The sequence below is a fragment of the Squalius cephalus genome (assembly GCF_949319135.1).
Source record: "Squalius cephalus genome assembly, chromosome: 17".
Classification (NCBI taxonomy): domain Eukaryota; kingdom Metazoa; phylum Chordata; class Actinopteri; order Cypriniformes; family Leuciscidae; genus Squalius; species Squalius cephalus.
In genome coordinates, this window is record NC_137138.1 from 16,078,526 (window position 1) to 16,105,844 (window position 27,319).

Sequence of the window (27,319 nt, forward strand, 5' to 3'; positions counted from 1 at the left end):
GTGAATGCTCAAAATGATTGACAGACAAAAGGCGTCTCCAGAAACCTGATTGGCTACGCACAGCGTCTGACCCATGTTTACTAGACATATCTGTTATTTCAGTATTTTTGAGGGACGGGGTATGGTCATTTTATGCATGCATTCCATACAAATCGTACTAATCATAATAATCAAATATGACTGGTATGTAGAGTTCAGTCTGTTCATGAAACGAAAGTGAAAGCATGTCTTCGTGCGCCAGCTCACAGTTCATGACGCAACTGGCAAAGACAAATGTAAGGAAGTGGATGTGGAATTATCTTTCTTAATGTACGCTAAGCATAAACAAGGTTGGTAAATTGCTTTATGTTTTATGTCAAATAGCCTACGTGGTATAAGGGTTGGTCTTACTCTTAGGTCTGTGTTTTTTTAAACGGTGTCGAATATTCTTGTTACCAGATCGTCCTCCAAAGCGCTGTGCTATATAAATCGCGGGTGTTGTACCGTGCTAAATAAACAGATGGGATACACTGTTAATCAAGTGAAATGTCAGCAATATATTTCTTTTTAAGCCTTAAACAAAACAGGCAACGTGCACCACAGGATACATAGGCTACCCAGCTAACAATTTTAGGTTATAAGAACGTTTCCGTAACGTTAAGTTATAAAGTTAACGTTAAGTCATTAAGTTATAAAAACGTTATTTCTGAATGTTCTAGAAACGTTCAAAGCGTCCAGTTTTTTAGACGTTGTATTAACGTTATTTCTTAGTTATAAGAACGTTATTCAAAACGTTATTAGAACGTTCAATTCTCCTGTTATATGAACGTTGTATTAACGTTCTTGCTTGGTAATAAGAACGTTGTTCAAACGATATTGGAACATTCAATTCTTAGGTTATATGAACGTTTCCATAACGTTCCCATTAAGTTATAAAAACGTTATTTCTGAATGTTCTAGGAACGTTCAAAGCGTCCAGTTTTTTGGACGTTGTATTAACGTTATTTCTTAGTTATAAGAACGTTATTCAAAACGTTATTAGAACGTTCAATTCTCCTGTTATATAAACGTTGTATTAACGCTCTTGCTTGGTTATAAGAACGTTATTCAAACGTTATTAGATTGTTCAATTCTTAGGTTATAAGAACGTTTCCATAACGTTCCCATTAAGTTATAAAAACGTTATTTCTGAATGTTCTAGAAACGTTCAAAACGTCCAGTTTTTTAGACGTTGTATAAATGTTATTTATTAGTTATAAGAACTTTATTAAAAAATTTATTAGAACGTTTAATTATCTTGTTATAAAACATTGTATTAATGTTATTGCTTGGTTATGAGAACATTATTCAAAAACCTTATTAGACCGTTCAATTATCTTGTTACATAAACGTTGTATTAACGTTCTTCCTTGGTTATAAGAACGTTATTCAAACGTTATTAGAAAGTTCAATTCTCCCGTTATATAAACGTTCTCTTAATGTTTTTCTAAGATTATGAAAAACGTTCTTAAAACATTCCATTCACTTGTTTAAACATTCTCAATGTTTTTGCAAATAATGTATATATGACAATCATTTTATAAAATATTATTAAGAACTTTCAAATTTAAAAATTAAGACAAAAGATCTAGAAAGATAATTAAAATCAAAAAGACCCATGAATCATGTCTATAATATGTGTAATGTAGTCCATTGAAGACGAGCTGAAGTGAACCAAAGTGTAGTTTATTTCAAGATACAGATACAATTGAAACCGACTTGGGTTAAATTGAAATATGAAATTAACATGAAAATAAACCTGGACTAACATAGAACAAACTGATTAAACTTCAAAATAATGAAACATGAAACAAAACTAAAATAACCTCTTTACCTAACCCTAACCTATCAGCAAGCTAAAAAAACCAAAAACATTTTAAATGACATTATCCACAATCACATCAGCTTCCACTTCCAGCGCATCGGACTGGACTGGACTGGACCCTGAGATGATCTCCGGAGATACTGCAGGGAGAAAATAAAACAGTGTTGTATTAAAGTGTGGTGAGATTAGTATAAAAGCACTGGGATGCTGTAGTTTGCTCATGCACAATATCTAATTAAATTTTCTGACAATTTACAAAAAGTTTAATCTGCTTTGGAATATTGGGAGAACACATGAAGATACGAGACTAGCTCTCTGCTCTTGTCCCTAAGCCCAGAGCCAGATGCTACTAAATTTATATTGCTTTTCATGCTCAAGGACTTTGCATTGTTTCTATTTTAATGCACTCTTAAAGTTTAAATTGCATTAATGAACCGTGCCACATCCCAAAACTGCAATCTAATGATAACTTTGCTTAAATCAAAAATATTTTAAAAGGTCATTAATGGATCATAATTATTGCACAAATATTATTAAGCAACAAAAAGATTAAAATATTAAATAATTATTGAACTAAAATATAGTACATTTATTGAATTGATGAAAAGGTACACTTAACCCTTTAAAGCCTGACACATTAAAAAAATGGCAGAAAATTATATATTTTTGGAAATTAGATGTTTATTAAGCCTTGAATCAAAATATAAAAATTTTTTTTTTGCCAACTCATTTTGTTTATGATATATTTTTTGTATCACATTTGATACATCAGGCTTTTGTGGAACGTTTTGCTTACAACAGTGTAGATTTTAGAAACAAAAAATCTATTATGCCTTTAACAGTTTGAAAACATAGCAGTTTCTGTCTTTGTTCAGGCAAAGATGCACCTTACACTTCTCACAGTACACATGTGAGAAGTGATTGTTGGTGCAATGCTTGCATCTTTGCACCAACAAAGTGCAAAGATGCACTTTGGCGGCCTATAGCTTTAGGCGGCCTATAGCTTTTTTATTTATTTATTTGATTTATTCCCATTTGGAAAGAATTTTTTAAATTACTAAGCAACCACTGAATGGAACAACACAAATTATATATCATTTTAAAGCTTAGGATCTCAGCTTTTTAATGCATCTAATTACATTTATTAATTCCTAACGAGTGCTGAGTAATCCCTCTAAAACCGAGTGTACCGCCAGCAGGCGCCACCTAGCTGCGAAAATATTCATTACCATATTTTTCAAAAATCTTGCCTTGATTAACACAAAGTTGATGTCATTTGAAAGCTTAGAGTCTGAACTTTACAGTGAATGTATCCACTTTGAAAAACTCTTAAGTATTGCTGAGTTATTTGCTGATAAATAGAATTTCTTTTTTTTCATAATCTATAAAATAATGTACTGCAATGTGTCAAAAACATCATACAGCTCATGAAACATTCTCAGATAATTGAAAATGGCACTTCATTTTTTACAGCATATTATTACAATTAAAATGAGCCCAAAATTAACATAATCTATTGCTTTTATGACAAGATATTCTTCATGGAGAAAAAATTGCCCATGAGGGGGTGTCAAAGACTGTACAAAAAGGTTCTCTCTTTTCAAAATGCTGTAATTTTTGATTGCTTTATCTAAAAAAAATTTTTTTTTTATCCAGATGCAGCTAACATAGGGGGACTTCACTAAAAAAGAATTTTCCTCCTACCTTATTTCCTTCCTGAGTTATTACATGACAAATAAGAAAGATATGCAAAATCATAATAAAAATTATATATATATATATTGTCTTTTATCCGCCGTTTCTTGGCAGGACAATGTCCAAATGTAATGTAATTTATATTTTCAAAAAATGTAAAAAGAGTTCTTTCAAACGATACCTACCTTTTGACTCTCCTTGCTATAGTTTTGGAGTTATTATGATTATATAATTTTTATATGGGGCAAAATTGGCTGTTTCAGGCTTACCAGTTCATTTCTCTGTGTGTGTGTGTGTGTGTGTGTGTGTGTGGGGGGGGGGGGGGGGGGTGTCTTATTTGCACTCTTGATGTTTTTGAGTGTCACCCCTTCATTGCTGTACACTTTTTTTCAGCACAGTGGCTGATCTGTAGCTTGTACCACCAAAAGTTTCTCTGAGTTTTCCTATTTTTTCATATTTCCCATTCGTCGCCCGTTTTCGGGCGGGAGGAAGCTAAGTGTGACTTTTTTTTACGACCCTTTACCATATCAGAATCATCTCCTTGATTTTTTTTGTGTGTTCATATAGGTAATAAAACAAAAGTCACCAAGTTTCACCCCCATCCAATGAAGCAAAAAAAATTTAACAATTCGAAACGTTCAAGTATTCGCCCGTTTTCGGGCGAAGAATCCCAGAGGGTTATGTCATTTCAGTCATTAATTGCCATTAATTGAATCATCCCAATATTGTGTGTGTTTGCATTGTGGTAGTCATAAAATAACATTACTACATTTGACATTACTGTTTAGACTGCTTTATGTTCCATTAATACCTGTTGTATCAAATTTGATACACAATTTCCAACACGATTTACTCGTAATTTAACGATTAAATTATTAAGTAATTATGCATTATTTCAATTCAGAAAGTGTTAAATTAATTATATCAGGCGAAATCCAATATTATTTTTTACCTTAACAACTTGAAATTAGCCTTTATTTTCCTGCCGAAAGCGTCTAGCTTGATTCAACTCGCAGCCGCCAATTTGAAAAGCTAAAAAATCACCCCTCTACTGCCTGCAGTACAGTGAAATTCCACAAGATGGCAGAATACACGTATCAAAATAGATACAACAGGTTTTCAAAGAAAGTATTGCTCTCACTGATTCAGTATATGTCTTAGAAACTCGTGTATCAAATATGATACATGCGGCTTTAAAGGGTTAAGGTGTTTGGTCACTTGAGTGTGACCCAATTATCATATAGGAAAACACGAGGGTTAAACTCAAGAAAAACATTAATGTTGTCTCTCCATCACTCCCCAGAATAAAATGCCCCAGTTAATGTGGTCCTCGTAGTAATCAATGCATATCATGCGTTAATATTTAGCAAAAATTGCTGCGAATATAATTTGTTGTCTCCACTGATCTATATAGATCAGTGGTTGTCTCTCGCCATTGGCTACCATACAATATTTTTCCAAATTAAGGTCCCATGGTATTCCACCGAAAGGGGGGGGGGGGGGGGGGGGGGGGGGGGGGGCTTAGGCTCTCTTTTGCGAGCTACATGAACCACGTGACCACAAGATCAAAGTTGTGCGCAACTCTCTTTCAACGGCTCTGTATCACTGCAACGCCAGAGGCTCCAGTTACCATAGAAATTCGCGCCTACAACTGCTGCACCAAGCCAAAAATACAAATTTTAATGCAATTTGAGCAAAAAAAAAAAAAAAAAATAGCTGCCAGGAGGAATTGAAAATATGGCCTTCCATACACTGTATATTATAAATTAGCACAATTTACAATACTGATGGTTGTTAAAACGCGTAATTACAGTCTGTGAAAAGGGTCCATTACTGTTGTCAAGTGCTCGATCCAAATATCAAATTTAAGAGGAGCCTGGGGATATCCTTCCTTTTTAAATGTCACATAGGAGCTTGTTATAACCTGTAAAACTGCAAACACTGTGGACAACTTACACGATAAAATTACAAATAAGTTACAGATTTCAGATGACGAACTTGACACATGAAACAGATAACTGGAGGGGGAAATACCCGGGCCATAGCTAAGCTAACTTAATTGAGCTAACGTTAGCCGATTAACTTTTGAATCTCAAGAACGCGTTCAAATTAAAATCAGTTTAGCTATATTGAAAAGGCGAACAAGGACACTGGAAAAGGTGAATCTAAATAAAGACATCAATGTAATTTCGCGTTTATTCTTCAGTTTTAACTACATATTTGTGTAGTGTTGTTAACTGCTCTGTGGACTGCGGGAGCAGTTTAACGTTACGTTACTCAAGACAGTGAATGCAAACTGTTGATCTAGTTAACTTTATTAAAACAGTAGCAACTGCTGCAAAACTAAGTTAATTAGCACTGATAAAAGTATTTGATTCATACAACACGCAAAATTCAACTTACCTAAAAGCTGTCGTCTCCGTGTCCGACATCTTGTCCCGCTGACGCTGTGTTTGATTGACGGGTCGTGCCGTGCGCTGCAAAACCACGCCCATCTTAGGTAATAGGTCGTTCGGACGTGGGGAATGATCAGATAAAACGTACTTGGTTACTTACGTAACCTCGGTTCCCTTAGAGATAAGGGAACGAGTACTGCGTTGCAAACGCTGTGGGAAAACTCCTTTTCTCGAGAATATTGAAGCCTTTATTTTAAAACGCATTGCATGCAGCACAGGCGAGAGCATCAAGCTCGCGCGAGCGAGCTGATAGGCTGTGCTGTGGGCAACTGCACGAACCAATGGCGGATCGGCAGAGGCGCGCGAACCAATCAGGGAGCTTGGCACACTGCCAGTGTCAAGCGCGCGAAACTGCACGTGACCAAAGCATATAAATATAGACAATATTCCGCCATTTGACAGATATAATCGACTGAAGCGAAAACACCTGACATAAGAGAGATTGCACGGCAAGGCAACGCAGTACTCGTTCCCTTATCTCTAAGGGAACCGAGGTTACGTAAGTAACCAAGTACGTTCCCTTACGAGAACGTTCTCTCGTACTGCGTTGCAAACGCTGTGGGAACGCTTATTTAAAACGCCGTGCAATTAATCTCTTATGGCCGCTCTGACTCACCAGAAGTTCCGGGAAGTTACAGAATAGCCAGGATAAAACGAGACCGAATTTCGGGCCCAGAAAATATCCAATAATAAAGATCTGGGCCAAGGGCCAGATTAACTTTACCACAAGTCCAGTGACAACTGAGTGTCCAATTTCACAACTAGTCTGGGTCCACAGAGCCAAAGTCTAGAAGGAAAAATTGTGTCTGCAAAGCAGAGACATATAAGTTGAAAAAACTCACAAATGTGGACGGAGTGGACTTAGCCGGCCGCCACACAAATATCCTGTATAGGAACACTCACGTGTTCAGGTCTGAAGTCAGACTGAGTCCGCAGAGCCAGGTTCTGAACAGAAAAGAGCTCGTGCCTGCAGAGCAGGAACATCCAAGCTATAGAATCTAACAAATGTGGACGGAACGGACCAACCGGCCGCCGCACAAATGTCCGGATAAGAACACTCATGTGTCTGAGTCCTAAAGTCAGCCTGGGTCCGCAAAGCCAGGGTTTAGACAGAAAGAACTCGTGCCTGCAGGGCAGGAACGTCTAGGTTATAGAATCAGACAAATGTGGACGGAACGGACCAGCCGGCCGCCGCACAAATGTCCTCGATAGGAACACCACTCGACCAGGCCCACGAAGAGGCGACACCTCTCGTGGAGTGAGCTCTAACACCTATGGGACAGGAAAGGCCCAGTGAAGTGTAAGCCAGAGCAATGGCGTCAACTATCCACCTGGACAGCGTGGGCTTAGTAACAGGAAGGCCCTTGGTTCGGCCCCCGAAACAAACAAAGAGCTGTTCAGACTGTCTGAAACAGGCTGAACGCTCCAGATAAATTCTCAAAGCTCTGACGGGGCAAAGCGTGAGAGAATCACTGTCCTCTTCGGAGGAGGGAAGAGCTGACAGAGAAATAACCTGGGCTCTGAACGGAGTTGAGAGCACCTTAGGAATATATCCATGTCTTGGCCTAAGGATGACCTTGGAGTCATTAGGGCCAAACTCCAGACAGGAAGCGCTAGTAGAGAGCGCCTGCAAGTCCCCTACTCTTTTAACTGACGCCAGTGCCAGAAGCAGGGCGGTCTTCAGAGAGAGGGGCTTGAGATCTGCCGACTGAAGTGGTTCAAAGGGAGGTCCCCTAAGAGCCCGCAGGACCAGTGAAAGGTCCCAGGCCGGCACAGACGGTGGCCGAGGCGGGTTAAGCCTTCTGGCACCCTTAAGGAAACGAACTATAAGGTCGTTTTTACCTAAGGAGGCTCCGGCTTCCAATACGTGAAAAGCAGCGATGGCTGCCACGTACACTTTGAGAGTGGAGGGGGAGCGACCCGCATCCAACATCTCCTGTAGAAAAGAAAGCACATTTGGCACTTCACAAGTGTGTGGGTCGAGGTTTCGAGCTAAACACCAGCTGGAAAACACTGACCATTTTAGGAGATAGAGGCGTCTAGTAGACGGAGCTCTAGCCTCCATAATAGTGTTTAGGACACCTTCTGGGAGATCCTGGGGTACCCGTTGAGTGGCCATACATGTAGGGCCCACAAGTCGGGACGAGGATGCCAGATTGTCCTGTTGGCCTGAGCCAGAAGGTCGCACCTCAGTGGAATTGGCCAAGGGTCTGTTACAGACAGTTGCATCAACTCTGGGAACCAAATCTGGGTCCGCCAGAGAGGAGCCACCAAGAGGACCGCGCTTTTGGTGTTCCTGATCCGTTCGATGACCTGAGGGAGCATCGAGACCGGAGGAAACGCATAGAGAGGGAGGTTGGGCCAGTCGTGGGCCAACGCATCCCTGTTCTTTGAAAAGAATATTGGGCAGTGACAGTTGTCTTCTGAGGCGAAAAGATCTACTTCTGCCTTCCCGAAGACCTCCCAAAGCAGGAGAACCGTCTGAGGGTGGAGAGACCATTCCTCTGGGGGAACTCTGCCCCGAGAGAGCATGTCTGCTCCTGTGTTCAACGTGCCTGGCACGTGAGCTGCCCTGAGCGAGCGCAGGTTGGTGTGAGCCCATAGCAGGAGCTGCGTGGCTATGGCAAGCAGGTTGTGGGACCTGAGGCCGCCCTGGCGATTTATGTAGGAGACCACTGACATATTGTCCGTTCGGACCAGCACGTGGTGTCCAGCCAGGTGAGGAAGGAAGGTTTTTAGGGCTAGAAAAACTGCTCTCATTTCGAGGCAGTTGATGTGTAGGCGTTTCTCCGAGCTCGACCAAAGGCCGGAGGCAGGCCTGCCCTCGTACAGCGCTCCCCAACCTGAGTTGGAAGCGTCTGTTGAAATCACCCTCCTCTCTGAGACCACCCCCATGCTTACGCCCTGCTGGTACCAGCTGGCGTCTTTCCAAGGGGCCAGGGCTTGAACACAGCGCTGGTTCACCTTGATAACCAAGTGGCCTGAATGCCAGGCGTGGGGTGGCACCAGAGGTGCTAGCCACAGCTGAAGAGGACGCATACGCAGTAGGCCGAGTTGGAGTACTGATGATGCGGAGGCCATGAGGCCAAGGATCCTCTGGAACGTTCTGAGGGGTACATAAGAGCCCTCTGTGAACGATGCTGCGAGCTGCTGAATCGTTAGAGCACGGGCCGGTGTGGGCCATGCTCTCATAAGTACGGAGTCGAGAACTGTTCCCAGGAACGTGATACGTTGGCTGGGCAACAGAATACTCTTGGCAAAATTGACCTTGAGCCCTAGACATTCTAGATGTCTGAGGAGCCAGGCTCTGTGAGTATGTGACTCCGCCTCTGACTGGGTCAATATGAGCCAGTCGTCGAGGTAGTTCAGGATGCGCATTCCCCGCTGTCTCAAGGGGGAGAGAGCTGCATCCATGCACTTCGTGAATGTACGAGGTGCCAGTGCCAGTCCAAATGGTAGGACTGTGTACTGGTATGTCTGCCCCTCGAAGGCGAATCTTAGGAATGGCCTGTGGTGGGGGTTCACTTGAATGTGAAAGTAAGCGTCTTTTAGATCTATTGAGAAAAACCAGTCGCCTGGGCGAATTTGCGCCAGGATGCGTCTGGTCGTGAGCATTCTGAACGGCCGTGACATGAGAGCCTTGTTCAGATGTCTCAGATCTAAAATGGGTCTCAGGCCGCCGTCTTTCTTTGGAACAAGAAAGTAACGGCTGTAAAAACCTGACTCGCTCTGAGAAAGGGGGATCTTTTCGATGGCCCCTTTGGCCAGCAGACTTAACACTTCGGTGCGGAGGACATGACTCAGTGTGCTCCTTACCGTGGTTTGTATAACCGCACGGAAACGCGGTGGTCTGCGGGCGAACTGAAGCGAGTAACCGCGCTTTATGATGTTCATTACCCATTCTGAAACTCCGGGGATAGCTTGCCAAGCTAGAGCCCGCAGAGACAGAGACATTATCATATCTGGAACGCCCAGTGTTGGGGGTTCGAACTGACATGTATGTGAGGGAGAAATTTTGCTCGATTTGTGCTTTTTGTGGGTCGCTGTTAAAACAGCGTTTGTGTGCAGGGGTGCGTGACAGGTGACGGGCCCATGTTCTGCATTTAATACTGCTCCAACCGCCTGAACTGAAGAGGGGGCTGAGAGTAGCACTCGAGCGATCTTCGGGGCTGGTCCGGCCGCGGCGGGACAATGACCCCTTTTTAAGCCGGTTAGGACGGCTTCTTGGGCTCGTGATCGAGCGTGAGCTTTGGCCGCGGGCCCTGGCGCTTAGGGAACCGTTTTGCAGGCTTCATGCGCTGGCTAGTCTCAGCCACTGGGCGGGGCTGGAGGACTTGTGAAGCTACCCTCTCAGGTCGCGGCATGCTCTTGGGGTGCCGTTGGACTGAACTGGAGCGTTTGGGGAGGAAATGCTTCATGGCGCTGGAGGCTTTCTGAGCCTCAGTGAAGCGTTCTGCGAAGCCGCTGACAGATGGGCCGAAGAGACCAGATGCTGTGACCGGAGAATCGAGGAAGGCGGTTTTGTCTGCGTCCCTGATTTCGGTCAATGTCAGCCAAAGGTGGCGCTCTAAAACTACTAGGCTGGCCATGTTGCGGCCCAGTGCTTGAGCGGTAGTCTTAGTGGCCCGTAGCGCTAGATCTGTCGCACTTCTGAGGTCCTTAAAAGTGTCTGGGTCAGGGCCTGACTCATCCATGGAGCGGAGGAGCTTCGCCTGAAACACTTGGAGGGTCGCCATGGCGTGGAGAGCAGAGGCGGCAGCATAAGCGCGGCTGGCAATGGCCGAAGTAGTTCTGCACGGCTTAGATGGGTGCACAGTCTTAGACCTCCAACTTCCTGCAGTGGGAGGGCATAAGTGTGCAGCGACCGCTTCCTCCAGTGGGGGGAGACACACATAACCTTTCTCTTCAGCGCCGTCAACAGTGGAGAGCGTTGAAGAGGCAGATGAGCGCGTTCGCGCTGAAAAGGGCGCGCGCCAGCTTTTTGTGAGCTCTTCGTGGACCTCAGGCAGAAAAGGGGCGGAGCGCTGACGAGGGGCCTGTTGGCGCCCCGGCAGGTACCACTCGTCGAGGCGGCTTCTGGCAGGCTCAGCTGGGGAGAGCCAGTCGAGTCCCAACTTGTCAACAGCGCGAGACATGACACGGAAGAGTTTGGCGTCGATGTTCGCTCGAGTGTCAGAAGGATCTAACTGAGAGGGGGGGGGCGGGGTCCGCGGAGCCCGACCAATCCTCACTCTCAGATGCCGCCACGGAAACTGCGTCATCCATATCATCAGCAGATCTGCCGAAAGAGACGAGCCCAGCCGCTTCAGATGAGGGGCGTTGGTCGCTCTGAGAGAATAGAACAGGCGAAGAGGGCGTGGGCGAAGCACGTGGAGAGAGGCCCGGCGTGCATTCGCTGAACTCACCGCGTTCAGGAAGCCTCTGATCGTGCCGCTTCTTCCTACGGGGCTCGCGGGGCGCCGAAGATGGAAGATGGGCGGAATCACTCACCGACGAAGCGTGCACGAGCCGCGAGCGGAGAGTAGAAACAGGCATCCCGTCGCAGAGAAGGCAGCCGCCTTTAGTGAGCGCTGACTCGGCGTGCTCAGGGCCGAGACAGGCAGCACACTGTGTGTGTCTGTCAGACACATGCAGAGGAACCCCGCAGGATTCACAAATAGAGAGCGGCATTTGAAACAACGCCGCGCGCTGTGAAAACAGCGATTTAGCTCTTTTAGAAAGAGAGAGAGATAGAGAAAAAGGATACTCGTCGGATGCCACAGGGAAACGCTCAGCTGGCAGATGCCGGGATGCGAAGCTGTTCCGCTGGACGGCTGTTCAACGACGAGCGGCTTCTTTACCCGGAGAGGATCAGCGACGAGGTGAGTCGAGCTGAAGGAGATAAAATCTGTCAAATGGCGGAATATTGTCTATATTTATATGCTTTGGTCACGTGCAGTTTCGCGCGCTTGACACTGGCAGTGTGCCAAGCTCCCTGATTGGTTCGCGCGCCTCTGCCGATCCGCCATTGGTTCGTGCAGTTGCCCACAGCACAGCCTATCAGCTCGCTCGCGCGAGCTTGATGCTCTCGCCTGTGCTGCATGCAATGCGTTTTAAAATAAAGGCTTCAATATTCTCGAGAAAAGGAGTTTTCCCACAGCGTTTGCAACGCAGTACGAGAGAACGTTCTCGTAAGGGAACTACAGTCTATCATAACACATTCCCTGTTTTCTCTTTGACTGTAATTGCAAAAGTTATTTTTATTTTTTTTAGAGGTAAAACCAAATTTATAATTGACTGTCCTTTTTGAATTATTTCCTGTTGAATAAATAATTATTTTATATCTGGGATTTTTTTCTAAACTAATAATAATATTTGAATAAATATTTTAACCCCCCAAAAAAATTTCAGTGCATTGTGTCACTGACTGTATATACAAATTATGTTTCTGAAGTTGTTTATTTGTTTTAATTTAGTAACGTTTTTAAAACATTCCACAAACAAGTAAGAATAACGTTTTGATACTAACGTTTTTAGAACGTTTATCAATGACATGTTGGCACAACGTTACTTTGGTAACTTTGAGAGAACTTTTATCTAAGTTAATCAGCATTGTGACAAAAGTGTCTAATTCATACAACAAGCAAAATGCACTCAACTTAAATGAATACTGCTATTTTCCTGAACATAATTCTTTTATATTCTGGGATTTTTTATTCTGACCATAAAAAATATTTAAATGAAATAGTTAATGTCAGTGCATTGTGTCATTAGTTGTGTCACTGGATTTACAAATTATATGTTTCTGAAGTTGATTTGCAGAATAAAAAGCTGTATAACTAATTTGTAATGACTAATATATATTTTTTAACATAATAATGTTTTTTAAAACGTTTATCAATGACATGTTGGCACAACGTTACTTTGGTAACTTTAAGAGAACTTTTATCTTAATATATATTTTAACAATAACGTTTTTAAAACGTTCCACTAACAATGTAAGAATAACGTTTTAATGCTAACGTTTTTAGAACGTTTATCAATGACATATAACGTTGGCACAACGTTATAATAACGTTACAACAAGAACGTTTTTGATAACTTTTAGAGAACTTTCAGAGAACGTTAGCCAATGTTCTGAGAACGTTCCCTGTTAGCTGGGTACTCTGTAATCTCTTGTGGGAGGCATGAGAGAATGTTTCATCCAATTCTCTGTTATCTCATAGTTGAGTTTGGAGTATGTGAGTCACATGACTTGGTTCAAATTTTCTGTGCTTGGCTAAAGCCAACATTGTCCCCCCAAATGAAATGAAAATGAAATTGCCTGTTTAAGAAAAATGTTTACTTACATGATGAAAATATACAGAATATAAATAGTGATAATAGGTCTATCTTAGCTAACTGAACATATTTTGAAGGGTTATTTTAACATTTTACAATTTTGATTGTTTTTTAAATTTGTGTTGTGTAGGAACTGCAGTCTCAAAAAAGAGCATCCAAAGTTCATTGCCATCGCATACTGTTGTGTAAGTGCCAAAATGCCAGTGGAATTCAGTGGATGGGCGACATACAGTGATAAATCAAAGCACCTTAAACCAGGTCAAGAACCCAAAAAGAGCCATGGCTACACTATGTACCATGGGACACTCAAAACCAATGCCCCAGCTATTATATCATCAGGGTTTCGGCCCTCTGCTGGGGGAACTCTGGGTCCTGGAGTCTACTGTAGTAGGGACATTAACAAAGCAATGGGTTACCCAGCATGTGCTCCCAATGACAGAGTTGTGTTTAAGCTACGAGTAAGAGTGGGTAAAGTGAAAAGGATTGACAGGCAAAGCCTGAACCAGATGACCTCGTGGCATCAGAATGGATATGATACGGCCTGGTTACCTGCCTCTGTTTTAGGACTTGAGGAGGACTGTGTTTTTGACCCAAAGAGACTCACTGTGATTGGGATAGCCCATTGCACAGACTCCAGTGCTAAGAGTTCTCTGGAGAGTCTCATAAAGCAGAAAAGTCAATCGCAGGACCCAAAGGGAAAAGATCTGAAGCTGTGTAAAGGCTGTGGAATGCAAACACAGGATCAACACAAAATGGAGAAATGCTGGTCCTGCAAAGCATCCATATGCCCCTTCATGAAGAATCATATTTGCCGAAGGAAAGGGAAGTAACCCGATACACTTTGCTGTGTTAAAGGCACTTAATAAATAAAACTCATTATTATACTTGAGGTTTTTTTTTTCTTTTTCTCAAACCAACACTGTGGAAATGTACATCAAACAGTAAGGTTGTTAACTTTATATTTACACAAGACCATTCAAAATGACTGTTTTAATCAGTTTATTTTTATTTTTAATTTGTTGTTTTCTGATAGATATTGGAGATTGAACCATGTATTATTAATAATATTGGATATTGGATAGTGAACCAAAACTGTAAATTTAACATTTAACAAATTTAATGAAATTCTGCCTATCAATTATATCACTAGTGGTTAATTTAATCAGATTAATATTACTAAGTTTAGTTGATTATAACTCCTCAACACTTGCAACAGTTTGTGCCAAACATCATACTTATCAAAGTTTGAATTGATCACTGTAATGACATTTGTTTTGTAATATGGTGTAATCTTTTGAGCACTTGAGAGTACATAACAATAAATAAAGGCACTTTCTATTTAATAAAATATATTGTTTTTCTCTTCTGTTCTGCAGTTGCAATTATGCTGTATCTTTGTAACAATTTTGATTTACTGTTGAAATCTTGTATCTTGAATTGTTAATATTCATGTGAAGTTTAGCAAAATATTGAATAAAAGGAAAATGTAGCTTTTTTACTTTGTCTAAAATCCTCCAAATTTTACATATAGTTAATGAGTGGCATTTATTTTTAGAATTTAACAATCTGACACATTGACTCTTGCTATAAGCCAATACTTGCTGTAAACATGCTCAAGGCTTTCTGAAAGTCGGTAAAAAATAAATAAAAGTGTAGCAGTGTAGACCTATTTACCACTAAAAACCTGGGAGAAAAGCAAGCACATCTGAACTGAAAAAGTAATACCAGTACAAAGTATAAAAAACAGAAATCAAATGTTTTCATTATCTCTTTTCCTGTTTGGCATTCTGAGAAGTTTCCCACCCAGCAATAAGCTATTTACATGCAAAATATGTTTTAAAGGAAGAAATTAACTCTACTGTACTAGACACCTCTTAAAGTTGGGGTCTAAAATGAAATGGGCCTTTGGTTTTATTAATAATTCCTCCTTTCAAAGATTTTACTTATAGACTGAATCTCATAATTCACAAATTCTCTATTCACTCTTTTATATGTGATCTAATAATTTGTATAGATTTTGTATAAAACATCACAGCACCTGCACAGCCTCACAATTTACTGTATGTATACAAGGTGTTAGTAAGAATTACGGATCCTGGCATTGACATAATTCGTTAACAACGTTTTCGTTTCTGCTTTCCTCCCACCTCTGTTGCAGATGAATAATATACAGTGCAGATCAAGTTATTCAAGGTTGACAGGTCAGGATGGGATGGGAAATGATCAGAGCCTTTTTACCATTTACATATAGCCAAAGTTGACTTGCATTTCTTCTGGGAATGAAAAGATCAAAGCTCTCAGGATTTCAAGTTTAGGAAGAGAAGAGGATCAGTGTGAAATATGTGTCAATGTTATCATATATTGCCTAAAAAGCCTAATTTTTTAATAGAAGGAAATGTCTGACTTTTGCTTGCTGGCTGGATAAATAAGATATTGAAAGTTAATGCTGGGTTCTCCTGAAATTTGCTCTTTGTTTTACATGTATCGGTTTATGATACATATATATCTAGTCATATCTGTATTTATTTATATTTTACATTTATAACATTGTTTAAAATAAAACATAAAGATTTGTGCATGAAATAAGTTTAATTTATTCATACCTAGCAACATGGGGCAGAATTTGTAGTACATATGATCATCATTTCACAGAACATGAGTAGTTTAAATCTAACAGCTGGTATGACATATATACACAAATATTAATATTATTAAAGGATTTCACAAAAGCTTTCCTCCACTTGATTTGGTTCTCCTTGCATTATATAGCATATTTCACCAATGACTGTGATTCGTTTTGGATCCCAAACACAGTCTTCCTCAAGACCGCTTGACACCATCCCACAGTGTGGAGGGCACCAGGCAGTGTCGTACCCCTTATCATGCCAGGTTTTCTGCAATGGATGACCTTGACGATCAATCTTTATCACTTTACCAACATTGACCATCACTCTCAGAACTACTCTTTGGTTCTCATGTAATTCCAGAGGGTATCTGGAGGCCTTCTGTAGATCTCGGCTGAGGTAGACGCCAGGCCCAAGCATCCCTTTAGAAGATGGTTTGAAGCCAGAGACTTTGATTTTTTCGGCAACAACCCTTGATGTGCCATGGTACATTCTGTAGACTTTACCCTCAGTTGGTTCTATGTAACTCTCAAGACATGGTGGAGCACCTGCACCCAAGTCATCTTCAGCCCACATGTTTGCACCTGCACAAATCAAATCTTGAACAATTTAGAAACTCAGATTTTTACCAGATCACTAGCAAACAGACATACAGACAAGCACACTTAAAATGGTATTAAGAAGTAATTTATATTTACAATAAAATCATTCCAGTTGTTATGAGGTTTTTTTTTTTTGGCACCAAAAAGCTAAAAGTACCAAATTGTTTTTTACAAAGACCAAGTGGTGCCTTACCTCTGATGTCGCTTCTAATGCTGTAAAACTTCCTTCTGAGAGCAGGCCTATAAATACACATCTTTCAGGGTGTGTCCATGACGAAAGGTTCAGTTCAGGTTTAGTAGTAGTTTCAGTTTAAATCATCTTGGTAAACATTTTTACAGACTGAAATAACACTTTGTGTATTGAATTTCTGAAGTGTTGATTTTAAAGAGAAAAAGATTGAGATTTTACAATTATAAGATAATTATTTGGTAAAACTGTTGCCATTTGGTTTTTTTAAACATTCAAAAGCAAAGAGACATATTAAATTCTCTCAAAATAAGCCCAATATATTGATAAGTCTGAAGTAAACAGGATATTATGTGACCTTTGTCAAACTGTTATATAAAACAAGCTGGAAATATAAAGTAATATGTAAAATGAAAACATATAACTTTGATATCCATACAGGTTCTTCTTGTAAAAATGACCACTGGACTGATAAGTGAAATGATCTGCTTATTAATCATGCTTAATTGATACGAAAATGAAAACTATACATCCCCCTCCCCCACCCCCCATTTTTGTTTTAAACAAAGTTAAGTTTCGTTTTTGCTATAGAGGACTGCTTTCCTGTAAATGCTCCACCTAAACAGAAATGATTAATGCACATATGACAGATGTCTGAACAGTGCAGGTTAACAAACAATGAATACAACCAATCTGATGCTCAAACTGAAAAGAGCAACCCACGACTTTAAATATTATGTACTTTTATTTGAGGTCAAACAAGAAAAATGAATTAGAAAAAGGTGAATATCACTGTTTCCAAGTTAGAAACTCTCTCCATTCCAATAATAACATTTTACAGGATATTTCATGTTCAAACCAACAGTGGAGGCTGACCAAAGGTTTTAACCAACATAATTTGGATCAATACCACTAACACTGTTTGCTATTTATTTTTGAGAACTTTCTTGTCACGTTTACACTCTCTCATCTTACTGCTTTGCATTTTTGTTCCAAGAAGATTTGATTGTCAATAGAACATGAGATATAAACGAAAAGATGGATGGTGTTATGTGTCACGTAGACCTATAGGTAGTTGTAATGAGCGCACGTCGCAGGAAATCAACAAACACCGTCTTTAATGACAAACCCTGAAAGGTTACACGCAGGAGATCACAAGGGAAACAATATTGCACAAACACATTATACTAAGACGTTAATGACGCTGAACATTGAACAGAGGAAACTAAGGGTTTACATACACAGACAGAGTAAACAACAGAACAGGTGAGGAACTAATGAGTATGGAATCAAACTAGCAGACATCAGGTAAACTATATAAATAGAATATACTGTATCAGCTCTATGGCATTCAAATGTGCTTTTGTATTGTGATTGTTACACACCAAACATTATAAAATATAATCCACACAGAGAAGGCATGAGCACATCAACTGGGAACACACATGGAACTAGGAACTTCACTGATCTAAGTTTTACATTAACTTTATAAAACACTTGAACTGCTAAGTGAATATTTCAAATTAATACATATAATGTAAGAATATATTTAATATTTATATATAATTAATATCATATTTATTGTTTTGTTTTAGATTACATGATTAATACAGTGGAAAAAAAGAACTATATAATTTACTCTTTTCCCATTTCCGTTATACCATTTAAGTTTTGTTTCTGATTTACAGGACTGTTTCCATGAAAATCCCTCACTTATTCAGGAAATATTTACACAGCTGTGACAGAAGGTGTTTAAACATTTCAGATTAAAGATCAACACATGAAATGATTTACTTTTATTTTAAGTTAAACAAGACAAGTAACTGTGACCAATCAGTTTCCATGTTAGAAATTTGCTCCACCAGTAAAATACAAAAGATTGAATAGGATTGAAGATTAAGCACATTGTTTTTCTGAAGGATAGTGCTGTAAAGTCTGTTGAATCATTTGGTAAAAGTGTGTTGTCCATTAAAGCAGAGAGTTGTCCAGGGGCCCGTTCTTCGTACGTCGCTAACTCACTTAGCTGGATTTGATTGTTGGCGATTTGGCATGATCTTGGATTGTTTAGTTCTTCGACGCTCATCCTGGACTTGCTGCCATAGCAACATGTGCGCAAACTTAAACCTGCTCGGGAGCAATCTTATTTCATGTTAACAGGATTAGATCCCGGCTTCATAAGCGGAGCTGATACGGGAAGTCCAACGCAGCGCGATAGTGCACTTTCTTTCTGAGATATATATATTTTCTCGTGATTCGTGAGATTGTCGTTTTTTGTCGCTTTTATGTTTAAAAAAAAGTTTTAGGGTTTTTTGTGGCATTTCCAAGCCACTTAAGACCCAATGTTGTAAAGCAGATTTTTTTTTTTTTTTAGGCTATCATAATTTTTTATGAAGATCATACAATCATGACCATGCCGATTACATGTCACTCAGGCTTCACTAACGTGATTGGTACCATAGACTCTAGGCTACCATAGACTGCCATCAAGGCCTCAATAAAGGGGATTATGTGAACAGAAAGGGGATTCACAATGTAAATGTGCAGCCCAGTTACTATTGTGATTCTTAATATTCCAGATTAGTAATATTATATCAAATAAAAAAAGGCAGTTGACTAAAATCTTCCATATCACAAATGTGAAAGCAAAATGGCCAGGATCTGTGCATGACTTAATCATTTTCAGAGATTCACATGTATGCACATTATTTGAAAGTGGTAAGAAAAGTTCCACAATTAAATATCAAGCTCACTGTATTACATACACTTATGCTGATCCTAACAGAACTGCATTTTTTCATAGGTGATTATGACATGTTCCTGCCTGCAGACAGGTGTTTTATGACCCCATTCCCTGACCCAAACCAGTTACAATGCAGCACCAGGACAAAGGCACACAATGAAATGAACTTTGGCTAACTAAAGGGAAGATTTCAGTGTCTGAAAAGTCTGAGGGTTGCACATCTGACAGGGCCTGTGACATTGTTGCATGTGCCATATTACACAACATTGCCAAAAAAAAAAAAACACTTTTCATTAAATGTTTAATAAAAGACAAATATGCTTAGTTCCTTGAGTTTTATTTCAATTGTTCTTTGTAAAGAAAAGCCAGTGGTCAAGTGCCTGCAACAAGAGATATTAGACACATGCCTCATGCAACAAATAAAAAGGAAAAGTTGGCTATACACTGCCCACCTGTAGGCCTATGTCTCCTCTGTCTGTGCAGACTCTTCTGTAGGCCTTTCTGTAGATGTGGAATCCTGCAACTTATATTGCAGCCATAAAGCATACAAGTATAAATTAAGTAAAGTTATTTATGCACTTGCAGGTAGGCTAGTTCCTCCATATGACAGTTATCTGAGAGGGTTTATTCACTGTCCAGTGCAATGGAAACAAATGGACATTACAAAGTCTTATACTTTCTTTCCTTTGGAAAGTTAGAAAATGTCCACTTACTGCACATATTTCAGCCACCACTTTCTTGGGAACAGATACAAGTGTTGGTGTCTTATGTAAAAGTGCACAAAAGTGGAAAACACAATGTCATTACAATGAACTACACTGGGGGAAAATGTGATCAATAACTCATGGCAAAATATTTTTACATTAACATAAGTTTATCAGTTTTCACTTTCACAAGTCAAAGCAATTCATCATTACTCAAGATTTAACTGTTGAAATGACTATACGGCCTTAATTTAATGCAGCAAAAATTATTTTACAGTGTAGGCTACTAAGATCTTTTCTATTTTTTTCTCAGCCTTTTTCTTGGTTGCTTTTATAAACAGGACACCATTTATTTAACAGTGCCTTTTTATAAAAGAGACTATAATATAATTAAAAATTACCATTATGTAGAATATTTTTGTACTTCACTTTTATTTGTTCCCATGTTCTAGTATGGTGACTGACATTACAATGCACAAAGTAATTATGCAATTATTAAAATACAAAAATATAGGCTAAAGTGATAAAAACATCTAACATGGCCACTTCTAACGGATTTAAATTGTCTGCTACTTTTTGCCAGCCCTCTCTCCTGGCTTTTGCAGACTTTGAGGTGTTCCGTGGCGTTTTGATTAAACATTAAAATTCCGAATAAAGTTCGACTATTAGTTCTTGCTCTGCTGAGGAGAAAAACTGAGCGCGCTCTTTGGCCACGCTGATCAGCCAATAGCAGCGTTGATCAATGTTTCTACTATCGATACATATCCCCTTTTAAACCAGCGCATGAACGCGAAATTATCTCAGATAACTCAATCCAGCGATACTAATCATATCAGGTGTCGTGCCGAATTTTGACTCCTGCCAAATTATTACCCCCCTAGTATGGTAGGTTTAGGCTTAGTTGGGGGTGGGGTTAGGATTAGGGGTGGGGTTAGGATTAGGCAACCAGCTCTGACTTCCAACGAGGGGGGTAATAATTTGGCAGGGAGTCGAAATTCGGCACAACACCGGCAAGTCTGTTCGAAGAACCGAGTTAGCCAGATCATGATTCGCACGATGATATCATCTTGGATGTCTCATTTGATCTCGGATGTAATAAGCAACGTACGAAGAACGGACCCCTGGTTCTCCAAGCCCAATATTTTGATAAGTCTGAAATAAAACAGTGTATGATTTGTGTCCATGTTACAGGTTTGTTGACCTTTATGAAACTTGTAATAGCAATAATCTTTCGTTATTCTTTTGGGCAAAGAATTGACTCGGGTCTGAGGTTTCAATTGTTTACTGAAAGTTATTTCTCTTGATTGTGCAACAGTGCAACAAAAACAAACTCTGGTCAAAAACGGTTGCTCTGTTTTTCTTTCATTCTTAAAGGAAACACCTATTCTTAAAGACGCTTCAAGGTAGTCCAATAAAACAGAGCAAACCATTACAGAGAAAAAAGGGGTGCTCAATGAATGTACGTAAATAACATTTACAATCACACGAGACATTCTGAGTATAAAAAGAAAATGTTTAATTCTTGAAAAGCATCAGAGAAGTGCATAGAGCAGGTTCAGTTTAATAATATTAATATTAATTTTTATGTATTTATAGATATCTTCAGAGTAAGGACAATTGGGGATTAGTACATGTGATGATTTCACATTACTTTACATTCACACATTTTAAGTTAAAAGCACATGATGGTTTCTATAAAGTAACAGTTATTTTGACTATAACATAACAGCATTTTTACATGACCTCTCAAGGGTAATTTTAATGCTAAACAATCATGCTAAACGTCACGCACTGACTGCTTATAAAGCTTATACTGTAATAAAGCAGACTGCAAAACAGAAAATGAAACAGTTTATTGGTCAAGGAATTATTTGGGATTAATCTGTTAAATGTGTTCAGAGTGTGTGTTTTTCCACTTAGTACGAGTCAACACCATCTGAAACAAAATACATAAAATATGATCTGTCAACCTTATCCTTTAAGGTTTATGTGAGTATTTCGATTAGGATCAGTAACAAAAAGAATAGACCGGGTAAAACAGCTTCTAAAAATGGGTAGATCATTTCAATGACCTGAATCCGCTGTGGATCCCAAACACAGTCTTCTTCAAGGCCGCTTGGCACCATACCACAGTTTGGAGGGCACCAGGCAGTGTCATAATGATCATGCCAGGTTTTCTGCCTTCGATGACCTTGATGGTCAATCTTCTTCACTCTCCCAACATTGACTTTCACTTTCAGAACCACTCTCTGGTATGCACGCAGCTTCAGAGGATACCTGCAGGCCTTCTGTAGATCTCGGCTGAGGTAGACACCACGTCCCAGCATGCCATCATCAGACTGACGAAATCCCTCTTTTCTAATTTTCTTTGCAGCCTTCATGGATGTGCCATGATACATTGTGTAGACTTTACCTGATGTTGGATATGTGTTGCTTTGGAGGGAAGTTGAATCATTTCCACCCCCCATTTTCACCTGGACAAATCACAAATAGTGTAAATATCTTCAAACAAATAACAAGATTTATACTGGATCACAACTTAAATAAAAATAAATGATGTTGAAAAGAATCTTACATTTACAAAGCCAACCAATAGGCCTACCACTTACCAATCGTCGAATTCAAACTCAACGACAGACAAACTATTTGGTCCCGGGAAATGCCTAGTCCAGCCCTCTTCTCTTTTTATGGTATCCTACTTGAGCAAACTTTTAGCCCGTAGACCCGTTAAAACATTACAATGTAGCATTAAACAGTGTAGTTGAAGGCATACACAAGAATACCGGCACTTTTCAAACGCTATGCTAGCCCTTTCTGAAAGTAAAAATGAAAGAACTTACTTTAAACGCAACGGTGCGATCACCAAGCGCTGTCGCGTACATTCAACACTAATTAAAACCTTATTTTCAGCCGGGCGGGATATTTCTAAAACAATCAAATCTCCCGTTTGTCTCCGCGTCCCTCTTCTACTTTCACTTTAGTGAATCGCCATTGGTCATTCATGTACATTCACATCAAGCGACGTCACCCATCCACTGCAGCCAGTCAGGCCAAAACCATGAAGATTAAAATAGCACGCCAGCTCTTGGTTTGTTTGCTTTTTGCTGATAATAGTGTTCAGTGTTGTGTTGGTGGTCTTCTGAACTGGACAGGCAAGGTCTTTTTCGCGTTCCGCTCTGTCTCGCTTATAGTCGAGACGCGTCCGGCAAGTGGTCTACTGGTGATCTAGTGGTTTTTAATCGCTCAAGTCACCAACTCCCCTTTCCACATTTTTTTTTTAGTCCAATATAAATTCATAGATTTTATAATTATTCATAAATTCGCCATTTAAATATTTTCCAGCCAAAAGACACATGGAACACCATTAACAAGAAAACAACACTATTTTCTTTATTATTTATTTTGTCTTTTTTTTAAAAACATTATATAAAGGCATATTAACATACTTTTTTACAAAACCATTTTGCATTTTGATTTTACATTGCTTCAGAAGTATACTTATAATAATTCATTACTATTAAAATCAATATTACCTATTTAAATCAATTAAGAATAATAATAAATCATCACTTATACTCTGTGCATGTTTGTTTATAGCAATGAAAGTAGTGATAAAAAAATTATGCAGGCTGATATATGCGACACAAAACTTAAAGGCAACTAAAATGTGTTTAAAGAAGGCATCATTTTAATTAATTTTATTTCTACAGCTTCAGCATCAGAAAATGTTGTAAGACATAGTCAGAGAGCACTGTATAATGATCAAATTCTCAATAAAACACTAAAATTTTTAGGATAAAATATTGCTAATTTCATTGCTCAGCTAACAAACCATCACATAATCCTTAGATTGGACGAATGACATCAATGACTGTGATTCGTCTTGGATCCTTGGTCTTGCTCAAGACCACTTCGCACCATCCCACAGTTTGGAGGGCACCAAGCAGTGTCATACCCATGATCATGCCAGGTTTTCTGCAATGGATGACATTGATGATCAATCTTTTTCACTTTACCAACATTAACCTTCACTCTCAGAACGCTTCTCTGATGCATAGGCATATGCGCAGGGACATTAAAGGCCTTTTCTACATCTCGGCTGAGGTAGACTCCAAGTATGCCATTAGACTGACAAAAGCCATATGCTTTGATTTTTTCTGCATCCTCCTTAGATGTGCCATAAAACATTGTGTAGTTTTTGCCTTCAACTGGATCAGCAAGAATAGTGTTTTGAAGGCTTGGTGGAATTACATCAATAATAGTGATTCGCTTTGGATCCCAAACACAGTTTTCCTCAAGACCGCTTGACACCATCTCACAGTTTGGAGGGCACCAGGCAGTGTCATACCCATGATTATGCCAGGTTTTCTGCCATGGATGACCTTGATGGTCAATCTTCTTCACTCTCCCATGACCTTCACTCTAATAACAACTCTCTCGTGTGGCGTTTCAAGCGGGTAAATGCTGGCCTTGTTAAGATCTCGGCTGAGGTAGACGCCACGTCCCAGCATTCCATCTTGAGATTGCTGAAAGCCAAAGACTTTGATCTGTTCTGCTGCTCTTTCAGTAGTCCCGTGATACATTCGGTATATTTTACCATCCACAGGCTCTGTATTGCTTTGGAGATACGAAACACCTGGATACATGTCACTCTCTGTCCAGATGTTTAAACCTAAAGACAAACAATAACTACAGTTAAAAAAATCTACAGTTTTCATGTTCAAATTTGGATAAAGAACAGGAGAAACAAGTCGATAAGGAGGAATACATGTTTGTTTTTGTACATTTTGTAGAATATTAGAATATTTGTCTAAATAATCTCATTCATGGTATATGTTACTTACCTCTACAAATCTCACTGTAAAAAATAAAAGTTGGGTCAACTTAAAAAAATAAGGCAACTTATCACAAGCTCTTTTTTGAGTAAACTCCATAAACAGGGACTGAAGTCCACGCAACTCAAAAGATTACGTTAAAATCATAAGTTGCTTCAACATAAATAGTCATGTTTAGCTAATGAATAACAGAACAAAGTATTTTTAGTTGGCTGAACACAAATGGGCCTATTATCTTATAGGCCTTGATTTATTATATATTATTTAAATAGTTTAATTAAATAAGAAACAGACCATAACACGAGTCAGATAACTTTTTTTATTTAAACAGTTTGTGTCTGATGCACAACAATGATATTATCGTAGCAAGTCTTGAATTTGTTAACTCAATGCATTGTACCAATGCATGTTAAAGAATGTTTAATCCAATTCTCTGTTATCATTATCATAGTTGAGTCTTGAGTCTGTTTGGAGTATGTGAGTCACATGACTTGGTTCAAATTTTCTGTGCTTGGCTAAAGCCAACATTGTCCCCCCAAATGAAATGAAATTGCCTGTTTAAGGGTTTATAAGAAAAATGTTTACTTACATGATGAAAATATACAGAATATAAATAGTAATCATAGGTCTATCTTAGCTAACTGAACATATTTTGAAGGGTTATTTTAACATTTTACAATTGTTTTTTAAATTTGTGTTGTGTAGGAACTGCAGTCTCAAAAAGGAGCATCCAAAGTTCATTGCCATCGCATACTGTTGTGTAAGTGCCAAAATGCCAGTGGAATTCAGTGGATGGGCGACATACAGTGATAAATCAAAGCACCTTAAACCAGGTCAAGAACCCAAAAAGAGCCATGGCTACACTATGTACCATGGGACACTCAAAACCAATGCCCCAGCTATTATATCATCAGGGTTTCGGCCCTCTGCTGGGGGAACTCTGGGTCCTGGAGTCTACTGTAGTAGGGACATTAACAAAGCAATGGGTTACCCAGCATGTGCTCCCAATGACAGAGTTGTGTTTAAGCTACGAGTAAGAGTGGGTAAAGTGAAAAGATTGACATGCAAAGCCTGAACCAGATAACCTCGTGGCATCAGAATGGATATGATACGGCCTGGTTACCTGCCTCTGTTTTAGGACTTGAGGAGGACTGTGTTTTTGACCCAAAGAGACTCACTGTGATTGGGATAGCCCATTGCACAGACTCCAGTGTTAAGAGTTCTCTGGAGAGTCTCATAAAGCAGAAAAGCCAATCGCAGGACCCGAAGGGGAAAGATCGGAAGCTGTGTAAAGGCTGTGGAATGCAAAAACAGGATGAACACACAATGGAGAAATGCTGGTTCTGCAAAGCATCCATATGCCCCTTCATGAAGAATCATGTTTGCCGAAGGAAAGGGAAGTAACCGGATACACTTTGCTTTGTTAAAGGCACTTAATAAATAAAACTCATTATTATACTTGAGGGTTTTTTTTTCTCTCAAACCAACACTGCGGAAATGCACAACAAATAGTAAGGACGTTAACTTTATATTTACACAAGACCATTCAAAATGACTGTTTAATCAGTTTATTTTTATTTTTAATTTGTTGTTTTCTGATATTGGATATTGAACCATATTATTAATAATATTGGATAGTGAACCAAAACGAAATGAAATATGAAATGCAATGAAATTCTGCTCATCAATTATATCACTGGTTAATTTGATCAGATTAATATTACTAAGTTTAGTTGATTATAACTCCTCAACACCTGCAACAGTTTGTGCCAAACATCATACTTATCAAAGTTTGAATTGATCACTGTAATGACATTTGTTTTGTAATATGGTGTAATCTTTTTAGCACTTGAGAGTACATAACAATAAATAAAGGCACTTTCTATTTAAAGTCCACATGAAATCAAAATTGACCATATTTACTTTGTTTGCCTAAATTGATCGTTTTGTGGTGAACAATTCATCCATGCAAGTCAATCCACACAAAAAAATTTTTTGGCTTCGCAATCTTTAATCAAAATCTGAAAATGCCCCTCCCCTCTGCATTGGAGGACCTTCTCTGATGACGTAGGTTTGAGGAATTGGTTTGGGCAACGCTAAACCACTCCCCTCAAACCGTTAGTCTGTTATGAGCAGAGATGGAGAGGAGGAGCGCTAGAGTAAAACCCTGCCCTCTGTTCAATATTCCGTTTCACTGGGAAATGCGTCACAACACTGGAGAAAAGTCGTTTGCAACTTCCGGTTCACGCGGACTTTAATAAAATATATTGTTTTTCTCTTCTGTTCTGCAGTTGCAATTATGCTGTATCTTTG

General features: G+C 39.5%; 1 protein-coding gene and 1 pseudogene across 2 annotated transcripts; both read left to right on the forward strand.

Moving 5' to 3' along the window:
• Positions 1-189: 189 nt before the first annotated feature.
• On the forward strand, positions 190-14,801 carry LOC307174556 (uncharacterized protein). The gene is made up of 2 exons (XM_079898441.1): positions 190-329; positions 13,445-14,801. Exon 2 carries the CDS (start codon positions 13,512-13,514, stop codon positions 14,142-14,144), a length of 633 nt encoding a protein of 210 aa, XP_079754567.1. The 5' UTR covers positions 190-329; positions 13,445-13,511; the 3' UTR covers positions 14,145-14,801.
• On the forward strand, positions 205-27,265 carry LOC307174555 (annotated as a pseudogene). The gene is made up of 2 exons (XR_013824107.1): positions 205-275; positions 25,712-27,265. The product of XR_013824107.1 is annotated as an uncharacterized misc_RNA (transcript).
• Positions 27,266-27,319: the final 54 nt, after the last annotated feature.